Source organism: Triticum dicoccoides, chromosome 6B, assembly GCF_002162155.2.
Source record: "Triticum dicoccoides isolate Atlit2015 ecotype Zavitan chromosome 6B, WEW_v2.0, whole genome shotgun sequence".
Classification (NCBI taxonomy): domain Eukaryota; kingdom Viridiplantae; phylum Streptophyta; class Magnoliopsida; order Poales; family Poaceae; genus Triticum; species Triticum dicoccoides.
In genome coordinates, this window is record NC_041391.1 from 39,518,787 (window position 1) to 39,535,553 (window position 16,767).

At 43.7% G+C, this 16,767-nt stretch overlaps 1 protein-coding gene across 1 annotated transcript; it reads left to right on the top strand.

The window, feature by feature from the left end:
- Positions 1-9,080: 9,080 nt before the first annotated feature.
- Positions 9,081-15,083, top strand: LOC119320665 (calcium-transporting ATPase 1, endoplasmic reticulum-type-like). The gene is made up of 8 exons (XM_037594657.1): positions 9,081-9,145; positions 9,300-10,060; positions 10,545-11,173; positions 11,362-11,431; positions 11,583-11,661; positions 13,288-13,359; positions 13,724-13,804; positions 14,658-15,083. The coding sequence occupies exons 1-8, from the start codon at positions 9,081-9,083 to the stop codon at positions 14,800-14,802; spliced, it is 1,902 nt and encodes a 633-aa protein (XP_037450554.1). The 3' UTR covers positions 14,803-15,083.
- Positions 15,084-16,767: the final 1,684 nt, after the last annotated feature.

Here is a 16,767-nt window from a genome sequence, read left to right on the forward strand (position 1 = left end):
GTTGAATACTAAGATAAGTTTGATGCTTGATAATTGTTTTGAGATATGGAGGTGATAATATCAAAGTAATGCTAGTTGGGTGATTATGAATTTAAAGAATGCTTGTGTTGAAGTTTGTGATTCCCGTAGCATGCACGTATGGTGAACCGCTTTGTGATGAAGTTGGAGCACAATTTTATTTATTGATTGTCTTCCTTATGAGTGGCGGTCGGGGATGAGCGATGGTCTTTTCCTACCAATCTATCCCCCTAGGAGCATGCGCATAGTGCTTTGGTTTTTGATGACTTCCAAATTTTTGCAACAAGTGCATGAGTTCTTATGATTAATGTTGAGTCCATGGATTATACGCACTCCCATCTTTCCACCTTTGCTACCCTCTCTAATACCGCGCACTTTTCGCCGGTATCATACACCCACCATATACCTTCCTCAAAACAGTCACCATACCTACCTATCATGGCATTTCCATAGCCATTTCGAGATATATTGCCATGCAACTTTCCACCGTTCCGTTTATTATGACACGCTCCATCATTGTCATATTGCTTTTTGCATGAACATGTAGTTGACATTGTATTTGTGGCAAGGCCACCTTCATAATTTTCATACATGTCGCTCTTGATTCATTGCATATCCGGGTACACCGCCGGAGGCATTCATATAGAGTCATACTTTGTTCTAAGTATCGAGTTGTAATTGTTGAGTTGTAAGAAAAATAAAAGTGTGGTGATCATCATTATTAGAGCATTGTCCCAAGTGAGGAAAGGATGATGGAGACTATAATTCCCCCATAAGTCGGGATGAGACTCCGGACGAAATAAAATAAAAGAGGCCAAAGAAGCCCAAATAAAAAAAAGGCCATAAAAAAGAGAGAAAAGGCCCAAATAAAAAAATGAGAGAGAAAGAGAGAAGGAACAATGCTACTATCCTTTTACCACACTTGTGCTTCAAAGTAGCACCATGATCTTCATGATAGAGAGTCTCATATGTTGTCACTTTCATATACTAGTGGGAATTTTTCATTATAGAACTTGGCTTGTATATTCCAATCATGGGCTTCCTCAAAAGTGCCCTAGGTCTTCGTGAGCAAGCGACTTGGATGCACACCCACTTAGTTTCTTTCGTTGAGCTTTCATATACTTATAGCTCTAGTGCATCCGTTGCATGGCAATCCCTACTCACTCACATTGATATCTATTGATGGGCATCTCCATAGCCCGTTGATATGCCTAGTTGATGCGAGACTATCTTCTCCTTTTTGTCTTCTCCACAACCACCATTCTATTTCACCTATAGTGCTATGTCCATGGCTCACGCTCATGTATTGCGTGAACGTTGAAAAAGTTTGAGATTATTAAAGTATGAAACAATTGCTTGGCTTGTCATCGGGGTTGTGCATGATTAAATACTTTGTGTGATGAAGATAGAGCAACAGCCAGACTATATGATTTTGTAGGGATGAACTTTCTTTTGCCATGTTATTTTGAGAAGACATGATTGCTTTGATTAGTATGCTTGAAGTATTATTATTTTTATGTCAATATGAACTTTTGTCTTGAATCTTTCGGATCTGAATATTCATATCACAATTAAGAAGATTTACATTGAAATTATGTCAAAGTATCACTCCGCATCAAAAATTCTCTTTTTATCATTTACCTACTCGAGGACGAGCAGGAATTAAGCTTGGGGATGCTTGATACGTCTCCAACGTATCTATAATTTTGATTGCTCCATGCTACTTTATCTACTGTTTTAGGCAATATTGGGCTTTATTATCCACTTTTATATTATTTTTCGGACTAACCTATTAACCGGAGGCCCAGCCCAGATTTGCTGTTTTATGCCTATTTCAGTGTTTCGAGGAAAAGGAATATCAGACGGAGTCAAAACGGAACGAAATCAACTGGAGAAGTTATTTTTGAAAGGAAACCCGCCTAATGGACTTGGACCCACGTCAGAAGATACGGGAGGTGCTCACAAGGGTGGGGGCGCCCCCCCTGCCTCGTGGGGCCCCCGTAGCTCCACCGACGTTCTCCCTACACCCATATATACCTACGTACCCTAAAACTTCCAGAACAGAAGATAGATCTGGAGTTCCTCCGCCGCAAGCCTCTGTAGCCACCAAAAACCAATCGGGACCCTGTCCCAGCACCCTGCCGGAGGGGATCCCATCACCGGAGGCCATCTTCATCATCCCGGCGCTATCCATGACAAGGAGGGAGTAGTTCACCCTCGGGGCTGAGGGTATGTACCAGTAGCTATGTGTTTGATCTCTCTCTCTCTCTCTCGTGTTCTCTCTCGTGTTCTTCTATGGCACGATCTTGATGTATCCCGAGCTTTGCTATTGTAGTTGGATCTTATGATGTTTCTCCCCCTCTACTCTCTTGTGATGAATTGAGTTTCCCCTTTGAAGTTATCTTATCGGATTGAGTCTTTTATGAACACTTGATGTATGTCTTGCCGTGATTATCTGTGGTGACAATGGGATATCATGTGCCACTTGATGTATGTTTTGGTGATCAACTTGCGGGTTTCGTGACACTTGGGAACCTATGCATAGGGGTTGGCAACGTTCTTGACTCTCCGGTAGTAGCTTTGGGGCACTCTTTGAAGTACTTTTATGTTGGTTGGATGAATCTGAGATTGTGTGATGCATATCGTATAATCATGCCCACGGATACTTGAGGTGATAATGGAGTATCTAGGTGACATTAGGGTTTTGGTTGATTTGTATCTTAAGGTGTTATTCTAGTACGAACTCTTTTATAGATCGATCCGAAAGAATAGCTTTGTGGTGGTTTCGAACCCGACCATAATCTCTATGTTTGTTCTCCGCTATTAGTGTCTTTGGAGTGACTCTTTGTTGCATGTTGAGGGCTTGCCATATGTTCTATCTATGTTATTATTGTTGAGAGAACTTACACTAGTGAAAGTATGAACCTTAGGCCTTGTTTCCTATCATTGCAATACCGTTTGCGCTCACTTTTACCACTTGTTACCTTGCTGTTTTTATTATTTCAGATTACAAAAACCTTTATCTACTATCTATTTCGCACTTGTATCTTCATCTCTTCGCTGAACTAGTGCACCTATACAATTTACCATTGTATTGGGTGTGTTGGGGACACAAGAGACTCTTTGTTATTTGGTTGCAGGGTTGTTTGAGAGAGGCCATCTTCATCCTACGCCTCCTACGGATTGATAAACCTTAGGTCATCCACTTGAGGGAAATTTGCTACTGTCCTACAAACCTGTGCACTTGCAGGCCCAACAACGTCTACAAGAAGAAGGTTGTGTAGTAGACATCAACCCTCTTGCTGGGTTTAGCTTGACCACTGCATTCAAATCAAAAGATTAATACAGAAGTAAAGAAGATGGCAATAATTACAAAATCAAGTGCCTTGTTATACCCTGGTATAGTCTTGAAAGTTAGCAGATTGGATTGCAATGACTCGCCGGAAGGAGGGGAGGTATCCTGATAATCCGAGTCAGAGGAATTGAGTGGTTGACGAAAGAGACCCGCTAAGGGGTAAAACTTAGTTAAAATAGAGGTAACCTCGGTTCGGCGTTTCTTCGGAGTATTTGGTAAGCCGGAGGAGAGCTCCGCATCCTTGCTGGTCCGGGTCTGCCTCTGGCTCTCATGATTTTGCCGCTTCAAAAGAAATTGAGGATCGTGATGAGCTAGAGGATGAGAAAAATCTTACTTTCCGGGTCACTCTGCGAATTTTCTGTCTTGGCAAAGGCTCGGAGTCGGAGAAAAGAATAGTTACCTCGTCAGCCTTGCTCCGGCTTGTCCCAGTGTCCTCCTGCTGATGATCAGTGTCAATAAGATGATTAAAGAATAAGCCAAGGGAGTCAAGGGCTACCTCTGACTCAGAAGAGTCTGACAGCCGAAGCAAGTCAGAAGCAGTAGCTTTCTTGCCCTTCCTTTGGGCAGCTTCTTTCCTGGCGGCTCTCTTTTCTTTCCTGGCTTTCTTAGCCGCTTCATGATCATACTTAACTTTCCAAAATTTATCACCCGCCTGCAAGGATTAAGTATGTTGTGAATACGGGTGAAGCATTAAGAAAGTAAGGTAAACATTTTTATATAGAGTGATTTCTACCTTTGGAGCCGGGTTGTCTTTGCAGAACGGGGCGAGACCCACTCTGCCACAATCCGCCAGAGTCTCGTTGAGAAGAGACTTGGTCATGTCATCAACAACATGAGTAGGTAAGTCGACAGAGCTATGGCGCAGGGGGTCATTCTTGGCGCCAGTATATTCACACATTAAGACGGTGCAACGGCTTAAAGGGATAACCCGCCAGGCGAGCCAGACTCGAACCAGGTCAATGCCTGTCAACCCGTTCCCCAACAGAGCTTTGATCTTGGCTATGGTAGGAGAGAGGGATCTGCGTTCTGCGGAAGTAATCTTGTCTGGCAAATGATGATTGGTGTCAAGACGGAGGGCACGAAAGCCGGGCAGAGGATTCTCGTTAGCCGGGGAGGTATCTTTGCAGTAGAACCACGTCATGTTCCAATCTTTTGGATGGCTTGGCGGGTTAGCATAGGAGAAAAGGGCATCCTTGCGGCGCTGAATTGAAATCCCACCAAGTTCCAAGCTCTGACCACTGGCACACTCTGTCTGGCGGTTCAAATAGAACATCTCTCTGAAAAGTAACAAGTTTGGCTCTTCACCAAGGTAAACTTCACTGAACACTTGGAAGTTGCAGCTGTTAGACACGGAATTGGGTCCAATGTCTTGTGGGTGAAGGTCGAAAAACTTCAGCACATCTCTGAAATTTTTTGAACCGGGAGGAGTAAAACCCCGGTTCATATGATCGGTAAAGACAACCACCTCTCCGTCTTTGGGCTGAGGGATTTCTTCGTCCGGGTGAGGAGCACGATAAGGCATGACTTCTTTCTTGGGCAGATAGACGGTTTTGACGAAGTCATCTAAAGTGCTATCAGTGACAATGGATTTCACCCAATTGCAAGTGGTAGGTGCCTTGGGCACCATTATGTTTGAAAGCCTAAATGCAAGGTAAATAAGGCCAGTTCAAATTTAAGCCGGGCAGGAAAACAAATTGCTGGAATAAACTATGGCGACTTATGAAGGGGCCTAATGGTATAAGGATATTTCCATCCGGGTTATGTAAGCCGCCATAAGTATTTTAAAGCCATCAGTGTTATTTCAATTAACAGGGGGAGTTTAGACTATCACTTTCTTAAACCGGCAGTCAGAGCCGCCATGACTAGCAAGTCTAACAAGTTATGGATTTTTTTCCTAAGTATAGGACAAACAAGTTTCACAGTTTGGAGTAATTATTTTGGATCAAACAAAGGTTCAGAAAAGAAAAATTACTAGACCTAAAAACAGAGCGCAGAGAAGTTCATGTGCTGTGATGAGATTTTCTTACAAGCAAAGGAGGATTAACGTTAAGCAAAATGGATGTGGAATACGAACCGCACCAGATTTATGGGGTCTTTTGGATCTGACGAAGCCATGGCAAGATAAAACGCAAAGCTCGGATGAACTGTGCCTATACATAGGAACGCACCAGTCCTAATACAGATCTATGGCGTGGAAAGTAGAAGAACTTACTGCAATGGATTTGCGGAGGAGGAGCGCTGCCGTTCTCTGGTTTAGATCAGGTCGATGCAGCGGCCAAGCTCGACGGGGACGAAGGGCGCAATGGCGACGGCGGCGGAGCTCCAGTGGCAGATGGGGGCGAGAGGAAGAAGATGCGAACGGAGAATGAGAGGAGACCTAGTCGGGTCTATTTATAAGGAAAAACCTGTGAAGTGGGCGCGAAAAACGAGGAGACCGAAAAACATAGTTATCCAACTACAAAGGCGCCTCGATTTTCAAATGGTCATTAAGACAAAGATCCGTTGGGATGTGTTGGACAAAGCATACATTTATGACAGGTGACGTCATGGCGGGTTACCACAAATTTGAAGGATGACGTCATGGCGGGTTACATGAATCTTCTTAAATAAGAGGCGGAGAACTTTTTTGAAGACTGACATGAACTAGTTCAAATCAGCCTGGGGCCTAATGTTGGGGATATAAATACTAGTATGACCCGCCAAAAAGAGCCGGGTTATACTTACAAGCATTCTCGAAGACAGAAGCTCAAGCTTGAAGACGGCGGCTTAGTAAAGGCCCAACGTCCCAGAGGTGACCTAAGGCCCGTAGTGTTAAACTGCCTTGATCATGTAGCTTGTAATGTAAGGCAAGAAAGATTAAGAGACCGAGCCGGATACAATCTATAAGCCGGCCGGGACTCTGTAGAGCCGCTGGGCGACAAACCTAGTATATAAGGGGACGACCCGATGGTGGTACAGGATACGAAACAACAACTCGAGAGCTAGGTCAAGCGATTCTGCTTCCTAGTTATCGAGACATACATAATCTCAATCACAACTAGACGTAGGCTTTTACCTTCATCGTAAGGGGTTGAACTATTATAAACCTCTCGTGTCTCTTGTCCTGATTAACCCCTTCAAGCTTCCTAGTTGCGATGGCTCCACGACTAAGTCTTTTCACTAGGACATTTGACGTGACAATTCCACGACACTAGGTTCATCAAATTAGATGGTAATTAGGGCAGTAGTTCCTAGGTACAAATTAGTTAGTAAGAACTAGGTACTAATTAGGTACTAGTTTATTTTTATTTTTATTAAGTTTATTTTTAGTAAGAACTAGTTGAATTAATAGAACTAGTTGAAGATGTCACATTTGTTGTTATTTTTTTAGTTAAAGCAATTTTTCCCGCATCGACATCGACGATGCCTATCCGCACCCTCATCGTCGACCCGGTGGAGGATGCCTGCTTGACCAGATGGGCCATGTCCGGGACTGGGCTCCGTCGGGCTGGTACTGGGAGGCACTACCTATCGAGGGACGCAGCTTGGTGAGGAGTCAGCCCGTCGTTGACCCAAACCTTCTTTGGTGGCGGTCGCGTGGGCCAGTGACGGTTGAGAGGCTTGAGGACCCCGCGGAGGTGGTACATCACTGTGTCAGAGAGGAGGACGCGCACGTCCGTCGCTACTTGTTTGCGCTGGAGCACAGGTTCTCCAATACCTGGCAGGTTCTCCAGCGATCTCACTGGAGCTATGATCCTATGATGGTTCCTTCTTTTTGGGTGTCCACCGCCCGCGCCGATATCTTTCATTCGCTAGGGTTTTAGTTGTATTAGTGATGTTATATATATAATATTATTCGGGATGTATTAGTGATAATATTCGACGATGTACGGACGCAAAAGATGATTTACTTTTTCTTATTAAATTCATACTAATTTGAATACTTATTTATTTTATGATTTGGTTTTGCTTATTGAATGCTCATGTCAATATGAGTCCTATAAGATATTTTGAAATGTATATCTTGTGTTGCTCATATAGGATATGTGCTTGCCCAAGTGGCCGGTCATGTTTGCAGGTTACACCCTCCGAGTGGCCTATGTTTTCCCGGAGTGTAGATTCATTTCCGTTCCGGCAAATTTCAGGCGCTCGATATGTCCTATTTTAGCAAAGGTCATGCCAGATTTTTCCGTGAATTTTTGCATGACTTGTGCCAGAATATGTAAAAAATATCCAGTGCCCCAGATTTGTGTGTTGAGTATCCTGGTAGTTGTCTTCGATCGATTTTCAATTAATGTTTTAACTATGAACATAGGAAATGACTGACGACGAAAAGGTTTTCGGTATTTGCAAATACTGCGAAGACGAGCGTGGCCTGTGCGACAGAATCTTCCTAGATGATGATAGGTGCTTCAGCATCAAGTCTTTTTCATAATTAAGCATGATATCTGCTTCATTTGCTTCAACTTATAATTCTTTTTACTATTCTACTAGCGTATCCTCTGCCATGCAAGAGTTTTTGTCTTGGATAAGATAGGTTTCAGTCCTATGAAAACTACTATGGTGGTAAATAGAGTTTACTTGAAGACCGAGAATTGTTGTATTTTCCATGCAAAATTATACAACGCAGACACCTGCACCTATTTTGGATGCAAAACTTGGCAAGCACTATGCAGGACTTATGCATTTGAGCATGATATGGTTATCACCTTTGATATTCGTCCGAAAGATGATATTGAAGGTAATATCGACATCTGGGTCGATGTGCAGATGCCTCTAGTTATACCATTATGTGAGTTTCTCAACCATATTTATGTCTTTGATATTGTTTATTCAGAAATAGTTGACAACTAATTTCTATTGATAGCTTATTTCCAATCAAGCAAACATGTCCGGCGCTTGGTAGACAGGACCTACTACTGTCCCGGGGCTGAACTAAATTGCGAGGAGATAAGTCATTATGTTTCATGGCTTGAGGATCTTCATACTATCGAGACAAATTATTTTTTTGGACTTGAAAATCTTAATACTCAAAACGTGCGACCAATAGTGTTCGTACTTAACTACTGTCACATCTATTTAGGAAAGATGGTAAGATTTTTACTATTTGTCCTCAGTGCATCTTCTGTATACATTATTTTTTAAGCTAAACTTCATTGCTAAGTATGTTACTATATGATGTTCTTCAACAGGGACTCCCGATGAATGTTGTGCATCATTGGATGCAGACTAAAGGTCGCATGAGAATTGTTAGCTTACGACCAAGATATCCTACAATGCACTTTAGTGCATACATGATTTCTAATAGCGAGGAATACTTAATAGTGAAAGACTGGAGCAAAATTGTGAACGATCGCAGAGAAATACTAGGAGGCAGCAATCAGAAGCACAACCCATGATTAAGAGACAGGTTCATCTGCATGCTTCAACTTGATGAAGCAGGAGAGCTACACATGGTTTATGTTATTTTACCTAAGAGAGAGCAGCAGAAGTGATTAATTAGCTCGCTAGAAATGAGTTTGAAGATTATGATGTGCTACACTATGACTATGATGATTAAATAACTACTGCTGGTGGTAATCGTGAAATAAGGGATGCAGTCACTCCCGGGCGCTCTCAGAGCTCAGGCGATTCTGGCCGTCCATCTCGTTTTCCTGATACGATTCTAGCCATCGGATCAAGCCCCCGGACGATCTGGGCCGCCGGATCAAAAAACGGCGCTGTAGCAATGAACAGTTACTACCTCCACGCGCTGCCGCTTACTTCGCCTGTTCGACCTGGACTCGCTGACCTGTGGGGCCGCTCGCGGGTGGACCGCATTTGTCAATGACCGTGGCTGCGGGTGTGGCCTGTTCGTCCCGTCGCGCGCACCGGCGGGTAAATATCCCGCGCCACCGCACGTAATATCTTGCCCCCGTCGAGGGTAGTTCGGTCTTTTCACGTCCAGGCCTCGTGCGTGGCCGTCACTGGTTGGCCCGTCGGTGGATGAGGTGAGGACAGCGGCCTCTTCGTCCTCCCATTCGCCCCCCCCCTCTCTCCCTCGCTCGATCTCCTCTCCAAGCCGCCCGCACACCCCCCTGCCATCGCGTCGCCGATGTCGTTGCCGCTTGCGTCTCAGGGCGCGTCGTCGGCTCCCGAGCCCTCCTGCTCCGACCCTGCAGAGGGCGCGTCCATGGTCGGAGCGTAGGAGGAGATCCAGGCGGAGCGCGCCATCTCCATCGCCGCGGCCCCCGGCCTTCGTCGAGCCGCTCGTCATCTTCCTCATCCTCGTTGTCAACGCCGCCGTCGGCGTCTGGAAGGAGACCAACGCTGAGAAGGCGCTCGAGACGCTGCGCCAGATCCAGTCCGACCACGCTGCCGTGCGGCGCGATGGCGAGTGGGCGCCCGCCCTCCCCGTCCGCGAGCTCGTCCTCGGGGACGTCGTGCAGCTCCGCATCTGGGACATGGTGCCTGCCGACATGCGCGTCCTCAGGCTCGTCTCCTCCATGCTCCGCGTCGATCCGGGGTCGCTCCGTGTCGAGCAGGGCTCGCTCACGGGTGAGACCAACTCCGTCAACAAGACTGCGCATGCCGTGCCGGCCGAGGATGCTGACATCCAGGCCAAGGAGTGCATGGTGTTCGCGGGCACCACCATCGTCAATGGCAGTGCCGCCTGCCTCGTCGTGCGCACCGGGATGGCCACCGAGATCAGCAAGATCAACTCTGGTGGTCTTCTCTTGCTCGCCTCATTCCTTACCGGCTCACACGCTCTTTCCGCAGAACAGGTGGTCTCTCTCTCTCTCTCTCTCTCTCTCTCTCTCTCTCTCTCTCTCTCTCTCTCTCATTATCTTGCCTTGTAGGTGGCCACCGTTGAGGAGCTGGACGAGATCTCTGGGCAGCCCGCCACATAGCTTGCAGCCCTGGACCCTGGTTCTTGCCACTGATGCGGCACCTCCTGGTTCAGCATGACTGTATTGCATGATAGGTGTTTGATAAATTGTCAGGATGGGCTCATGAACAGAGTGGCCAATCAGTTTACCTGATTAAGAAGGGGATTTAGCTTTCCAGTATGTTTTTCTTTTTCTTCTTCCATAGTTTGTTTTTTTTCCTTTTTCTTCACTCGATTGACACTATTTTGTTTGTGTGCTGCCTAATTTGCTTTCCAGGTACAGATATTGGTGTGGTTTGGCCTTGCCTTTCCGCAGATAGTGGTTCGGTTGGCTGTCGCAGGAGGACGACAACACGCCGCTCAAGAAGAAGCTCAACGAGTTCGGCGAGGCACTCACCAAGATCATCGGCCTCATATGCATCCTCCTGTGGCTCATCAATGTCAAGTACTTCTTGACCTTCGAGCTTGACGGATGGGTGCCCAGGAACATACGCTTTTCGTTTGAGAAGTGCACATACTACTTTGAGATCGCCGTGGCGCTTGCCGTCGCCGCCATACCCGAAGGATTGCCTGCCGTGATCACCACCTGCCTCGCCCTCGGAACCAGGAAGATGGCCACCAAGAATGCGCTCGTGAGAAAGCTTCCCAGTGTGGAGACTCCGGGCTGCACCATCGTGATCTGCTCTGACAAGACTGGGACACTGACCACCAACCAGATGTCAGTCTCAAAGCTCGCTGCGATCGGTGATGCCCCAGGGAAAGTTAGGAGCTTCAAGGTGGACGACATGTCGCATGATCCCCGTGATTGCAAAATTTACTACTGGCCTGCAGGGAGGATGTATGCAAATCTTGAGATGATTGCGAAGGTTGCCGCTGTGTGCAATGATGCCAGTGTCTCACATTATTCAAACCAGTATGTTTCCACCGGAATGCCGACCGAGGCTGCTTTAAAGGTGAGGATTGATACAGTTCATGTTATTCTCAGTTTTATTGAATTTCACAGTGTTACTTCGAGAATATGGTGGTGCTTACTTGGTCCACAACTGAACAGTTTAGGATACAATTCAGACAGTACTGATGTTGGAAGACATTCTATTCTTAGGCTTCCATGATGATTAATTTGTTGGTTGGTTTCTTGTAGGTCTTGGTTGAGAAAATGGGAGTGCCTGAAGGAAAGAACGGTCTGTCGATGGATCCGCCCGAGACATTAGGTAAGCATCAATGCATGCTTTTGAACTTAGCATAACATAACTTACTATTTTGATATTTTCTGATATGTGTTGCTGAGTTAAGCTACAGCCATATACTGTTTGTTTCAGTATAACATAACTTACTTTCTGCTTGATTGTTTGTTTGTTTCAGTTTGGAGGTGGGACGTTGATGCCCTTTGTGCTGTTGGAGGTTGTTGGGTACTGTTGGTGCCGTTTGGTTCATTCATAAGGTAAGCCACACCCTTTGGCTGTACTTTGTGATAAACTGTTCTGACTACGCATGAATGATTGTTCCTTTATTTGTTCACTCTATTTGTGTGATGGAGTATCAGGGGCCTGCTGTTTTCATATGAGATGCACGTAAACTGAAGATTTTCTTTTTACTTCAGAACTAAAGCGATTATTTTACCTAGCCCAAAGACAATTTTCTTTGTACATATTGTTTTGTTTACATGTATATGAGATACACGTTTGTGGCTAATACCTGAAACATATGAACTGAGAGTCGTTCTTTTCTTCCTGGACATGTTGATATCTATCTCCTTTGGTATGTCATATCCTTTTATTTCATTTAACAAAATTCTTTGCTACCAGTGAAATATCCTAAACAATCTTGAAAACATAGTACAATATTTTTTGTGTGTTCGTTGCCATGAGGCCTGCGAGGAATGTGCTTCAGAAACCATGCCATTACCATATTACACTAATGCCATATTTAATCATTGACATAACTTTGGAGGTTTTAGTTCTGTTAAAAAGATCATGCCATGTGACTGGAAAGCATATATGTTCAGATTATAAATCATATGCAATTTAATATTTTTATTGGATATGGTGATTGGCAATAGATAAATGATATTAGCCTTGCATTGAGGATTATTTCATTTTTTGTGGTTGGCATGAATGTCATTTTCTTACAACTACCCCTTTCTTCCCGTAATATCATTCCAGATTGTACATTAATAAGGAAGATTTATCTGAACATTGTGCCGCCTAACACATCCATGCTTTAATTTTGTACTCAATAGTTTAAGCAGTTGCTCTTTGAGGTATAATTTTTCTAAACATTGTGCAGCCTAACACATCTATGTTGTTCTATTCGGATATGTTGGTGCAGTGTGTGTACGTTATGGGCATGCGGTTTCTGTCATTTGCTGTTGTTGTATAGCCATAAGTAGGAGAGCTGAGTTTAGCTGTATTTCGTGCAATGAGCTGTCTACTCCTGCCAATGGCAACTTTATGGGCCGGCAGCGGCAAGGAAAACTTTTGTCGGTTTGCAAACAGTTCTGGTGTTAGTGATCTGCTATTCTACGTAACACCAATGGTGGTTTTTTTTGGTCTGTATGGCATCGAGGTTGTTTCTATCCAGGTGTGTTGGTGCAGTGGGCATGTCGTTCCTATCGTTTTGCAAACATTTCTGGTACTATCGAATCTGCTATTCAGCCAATAGCATTACTGTAGCTTGGCAAGGGAAAAAATGTTGATTTGCAAAATTTCTGCTATTAATGATTTGCTATTCTACGAAACCCTAATGTCCGTTTTTCTGCTGTCTATGGCATTGATGTTTCTATTCGGATGTTTCGTTGTCTACGCCATGGGCACACGGTTCAGGTCGTTTGCCCTGCCCTGTATCCATGTAGGAGAGTCAAGTTTATTAATGAAATTATCAGTTTTCCTGCCAATGGTTTATGGCCTGGGAAGGAAAACTTATTTTGTGAATTTATTTGTTGTCTTGCTTCCGAGGCTCTTACCATGTTTTTTGGCATTGCTTATGTGTATCAAGTATCATCATGCACAAAGTTGAATAATTTTAGAAATTTCTAATTTCCTGGTCGGTGCTTTTTCTGCAATTTCAGTGTTAGTGCTCAGAAAGTGAGGCTCGCCTGCATGCACTTCCACCAGTTCTATGAGGCAAAAAGCAAAGAAGGGTCGGTACTCAATACCTTATTATATATGCTGCACAATAATTATTCTCCTCAATTTTTTTATGTAAACCTGCCAGCTTATTTTGTCTTGTATGGCACTATATTAGCTCATGCCAATAAATATAATTAAGAACGGACCTGCCTGTTCACTTCATCTGCAATCACGTGATTGCTAGAACTTGGTTCATTATCTGAATATGCCTCCTGTAACTTGTTGTTTCTAGACTTCTGCTTATAGCATGACTGAATTCTTAAATAGCTTGATTTTTTATTTTCCAAACAAAGGTTTACAATCTCTGAACCATCTCAGTTCAGTTCGCTTAATCTCTCCAGAATTTGAAGGTTTGGTATGTACGCATTATTTCAGATGCCTCATGGCATTGGCTCTTGGTAGGAGTGACCGAGTGAGCTCTGTGATGTGCGCAACAAGTTCCAGACCATTATGCAGGTAGCTCCTTATGTGCCTATCTACGGCTGTGGAGTCTAGCGGCTGTTCTCTGGTTGCCTATCTAAGATTAATCTGCTCTAAAATATATTTAAGTGTACTGGTGTACTACAACTTATGTTAGTTCAACAATCTACTAAGATGATCCTTGTGCAAGGATATTTAGATTGTACTCCCTCCGTTCGGAATTACTTGTCTCGGAAATGAATGTATCTAGAACTAAAATACGTCTAGATACATCCATTTCTGCGACAAGTAATTCCAAACGGAGGGAGTAGTTGGTAACAAATTATGCAAATTTGATGATCTATCTATTTGTTTCACTTTAGAGTTGCTTGAATTTACTAGCCCATAATGTTCACTGCATTGCAAAATTAACTTTTACACAGAAAACTATTCGCAAAGTTAACTTCTGACGATTTTGCATGTTCCAGGTTATGGAGATCCCTGTCAGAAACCTTCTATTCCTGTTTTTCTTTTTAAGGGGTATCGAAATAGCTACATATATGAGCGAACCAATTATTGTTAGCCAGATAGTTATCTTCTGTTGTTTCATCTTATAATGAAATTTCGTTGTCTAAGGAAAAATCATTTCCCTTCCAGTTATGTATGTGCTCAATCTAATTAAGCGTTTTTAAGTAGCTTTCTCTTTCAGTCAGTTATTATTTCTACATTTCTATAATATTTTGTCGTATATGTCATCTGTGATATATCTTTGTTCTTATATGACTGACTTGCAAAAGAAATAATAGGTAAACCAAAAAATAGCCTTAGTAGATATCAAAGATAAGTTAAAGTGAAAGTGCGTATTTTTGTTCGATATTCTTGAACCAATTCGCTGATGCTTTTTTCATAGTGGTTCTGTTTTGCAGTTTGAAATAAGGAATTGGAACTGCAACATCCTGAAATACTTGACAAACTACGGGAAGAAACATCAAGAATTTGCTCCCCATGAAACAACTCCACAATATCATTGTCACATGCTATTTTATTTGCAATGAGCATAGAGATCCTCGCGATTGACCCATATGAAGTAACTTTAGCAAAGCTTGCTCTCTATCCTATTAAAGAATTGATGTCTTTTTGTAACATGAGTTACCCATTTTTTTATTGGCCAGCATACCACTTTTGAGACGTTAAGTGATAATGATAGTGGTTGATAAGTTGTATTGAGTTTTGCCTTACCTGTCCACCCTAAAACGTGTTATCAGCCAATGTGAAAGTGTATATATTGCAATGTAAGGCTCATTGTGGTATATGTATATACATGCAATGGCAGACTCATTGTGGCTGTTATAGTCATGTATTACCGTTTGGGCGGCTGGATATGACGGGTCAGGTTAGGTGCGGTAAGACGCACTTCCTGTCAAGTGGCTGCGCTTTTGTTTTTGAACTTCCTGTCGAGTGGCTGCGCTTTTGTTTTCGAACTTCCTGTCGAGTGGTCTTATGAACTTCCTGTCGAGTGGCTGCGTTGTTATAGTTTTATGCTGATATTGAGCATCACTATGTCCCGTTCCTATCACAATTGAATGTTTCTTCTTCACTGTATTATTATCGTATATGCTAAATCAGGATTATTACTGACTTAGGAACAAAAGCGTTGCTACCGGTACCCACGCGCCAATTACTACTGACTTAGCAACCAAAGCGTTGTTACCGGTACCCTCGCGCCAAGGCGCGATACCGATCTAGTGACTATGATGATGATTATATTGCTTGTGCTGGCGGATTAGATTCAAGTGGAGACAACATGTGGTGCACATCGAAAGTACTACTAGTCCAAACTAGATCAAGTTTGGATTAGTAGTATACTTTTGACATGCACCACATATTGCCTCCACTTGAAACTAATCCACATTTATTTGACACACTATTATGGACATGATGATATAAACCTCATAATTGGTATTGTACCAAAATTTGTATAACGGCATATAAATACACTAAAAAAAGAATACTAATAGCGTTGGACATCAAACACGCCGCTACTAGCTAGATTAGCAGCAGCGTGTTATAGAACAAACGTTGCGGCTATGAGTCTTAGCAGTAGCGCACGTCATACGCGCTACTGCTAAGTAATAGCTGTAGCGCATTATTAGTAGCGCGGTTACCCGCGCTACTACTAGGGTTTTCCCTAGTAGTGGAGGGTTGAGGAGAGACATTATATATGCAACTCCAACACTAACCGCTGCCACAACATTCATCCACCATCTCATTCATCCACAACCCATCTTCATTGCTGCTCTGCCACCAAGGAAGTAGGGACAAAATCAAGGGAAAAAGAGGAGGCTCCGCCACCATGAGCACCAGCCCGGCGTCGCGCAGACGCCATCATCGGCGCCGACCCCGTCTTCATCACCACTGGAACGGCCACCATCATCACCAACACCACCATGCCTTCTCCCTTCACCGGCTTGATGGCGGCTTGTAACTTGTCCCTAAGCTTCATGTCTGTTTGAGTAGTTTTAAACTAGTTCTTGAGGATATGGTTGAACCCTATGTGATACTTGATGTGATCCATTATCTTCTGTTCATGATTCGAGTTAAATAGCCCTAGCAAATGTTGAGAGGAGCTCTCACTCACAGTTTTGCCTTGTTGCTGTGAAGTATATTATAGTCGCTGTGAGGGTTGGGATATTGTGGTAATTCGAGGTGACAGTAAAAGCCTCGGTTCCTCGCCGTTGCAATTGATTGGGGATTAATGGGGAACCCTTAGAGAGGCCACGTCCACGGGGGCAAACCCTTAATTATCATAGTTGTAACCCTATAGGGGAGACTATGATGGTGGCATGCGTGGCATGAAGAGTAGAATGTGTTTTGTACCCAGCTCCACCCACTTATGCATTTGACTAGTGAATAGAGGATACGATAGTTCATATTAGTGACAGTGATTTTGGAACCCTCGAGAATGTGGTCACTTAACGAGCTACGGGGTTTGTGGTGCCTTCTTATCAGCTCCATGTGGG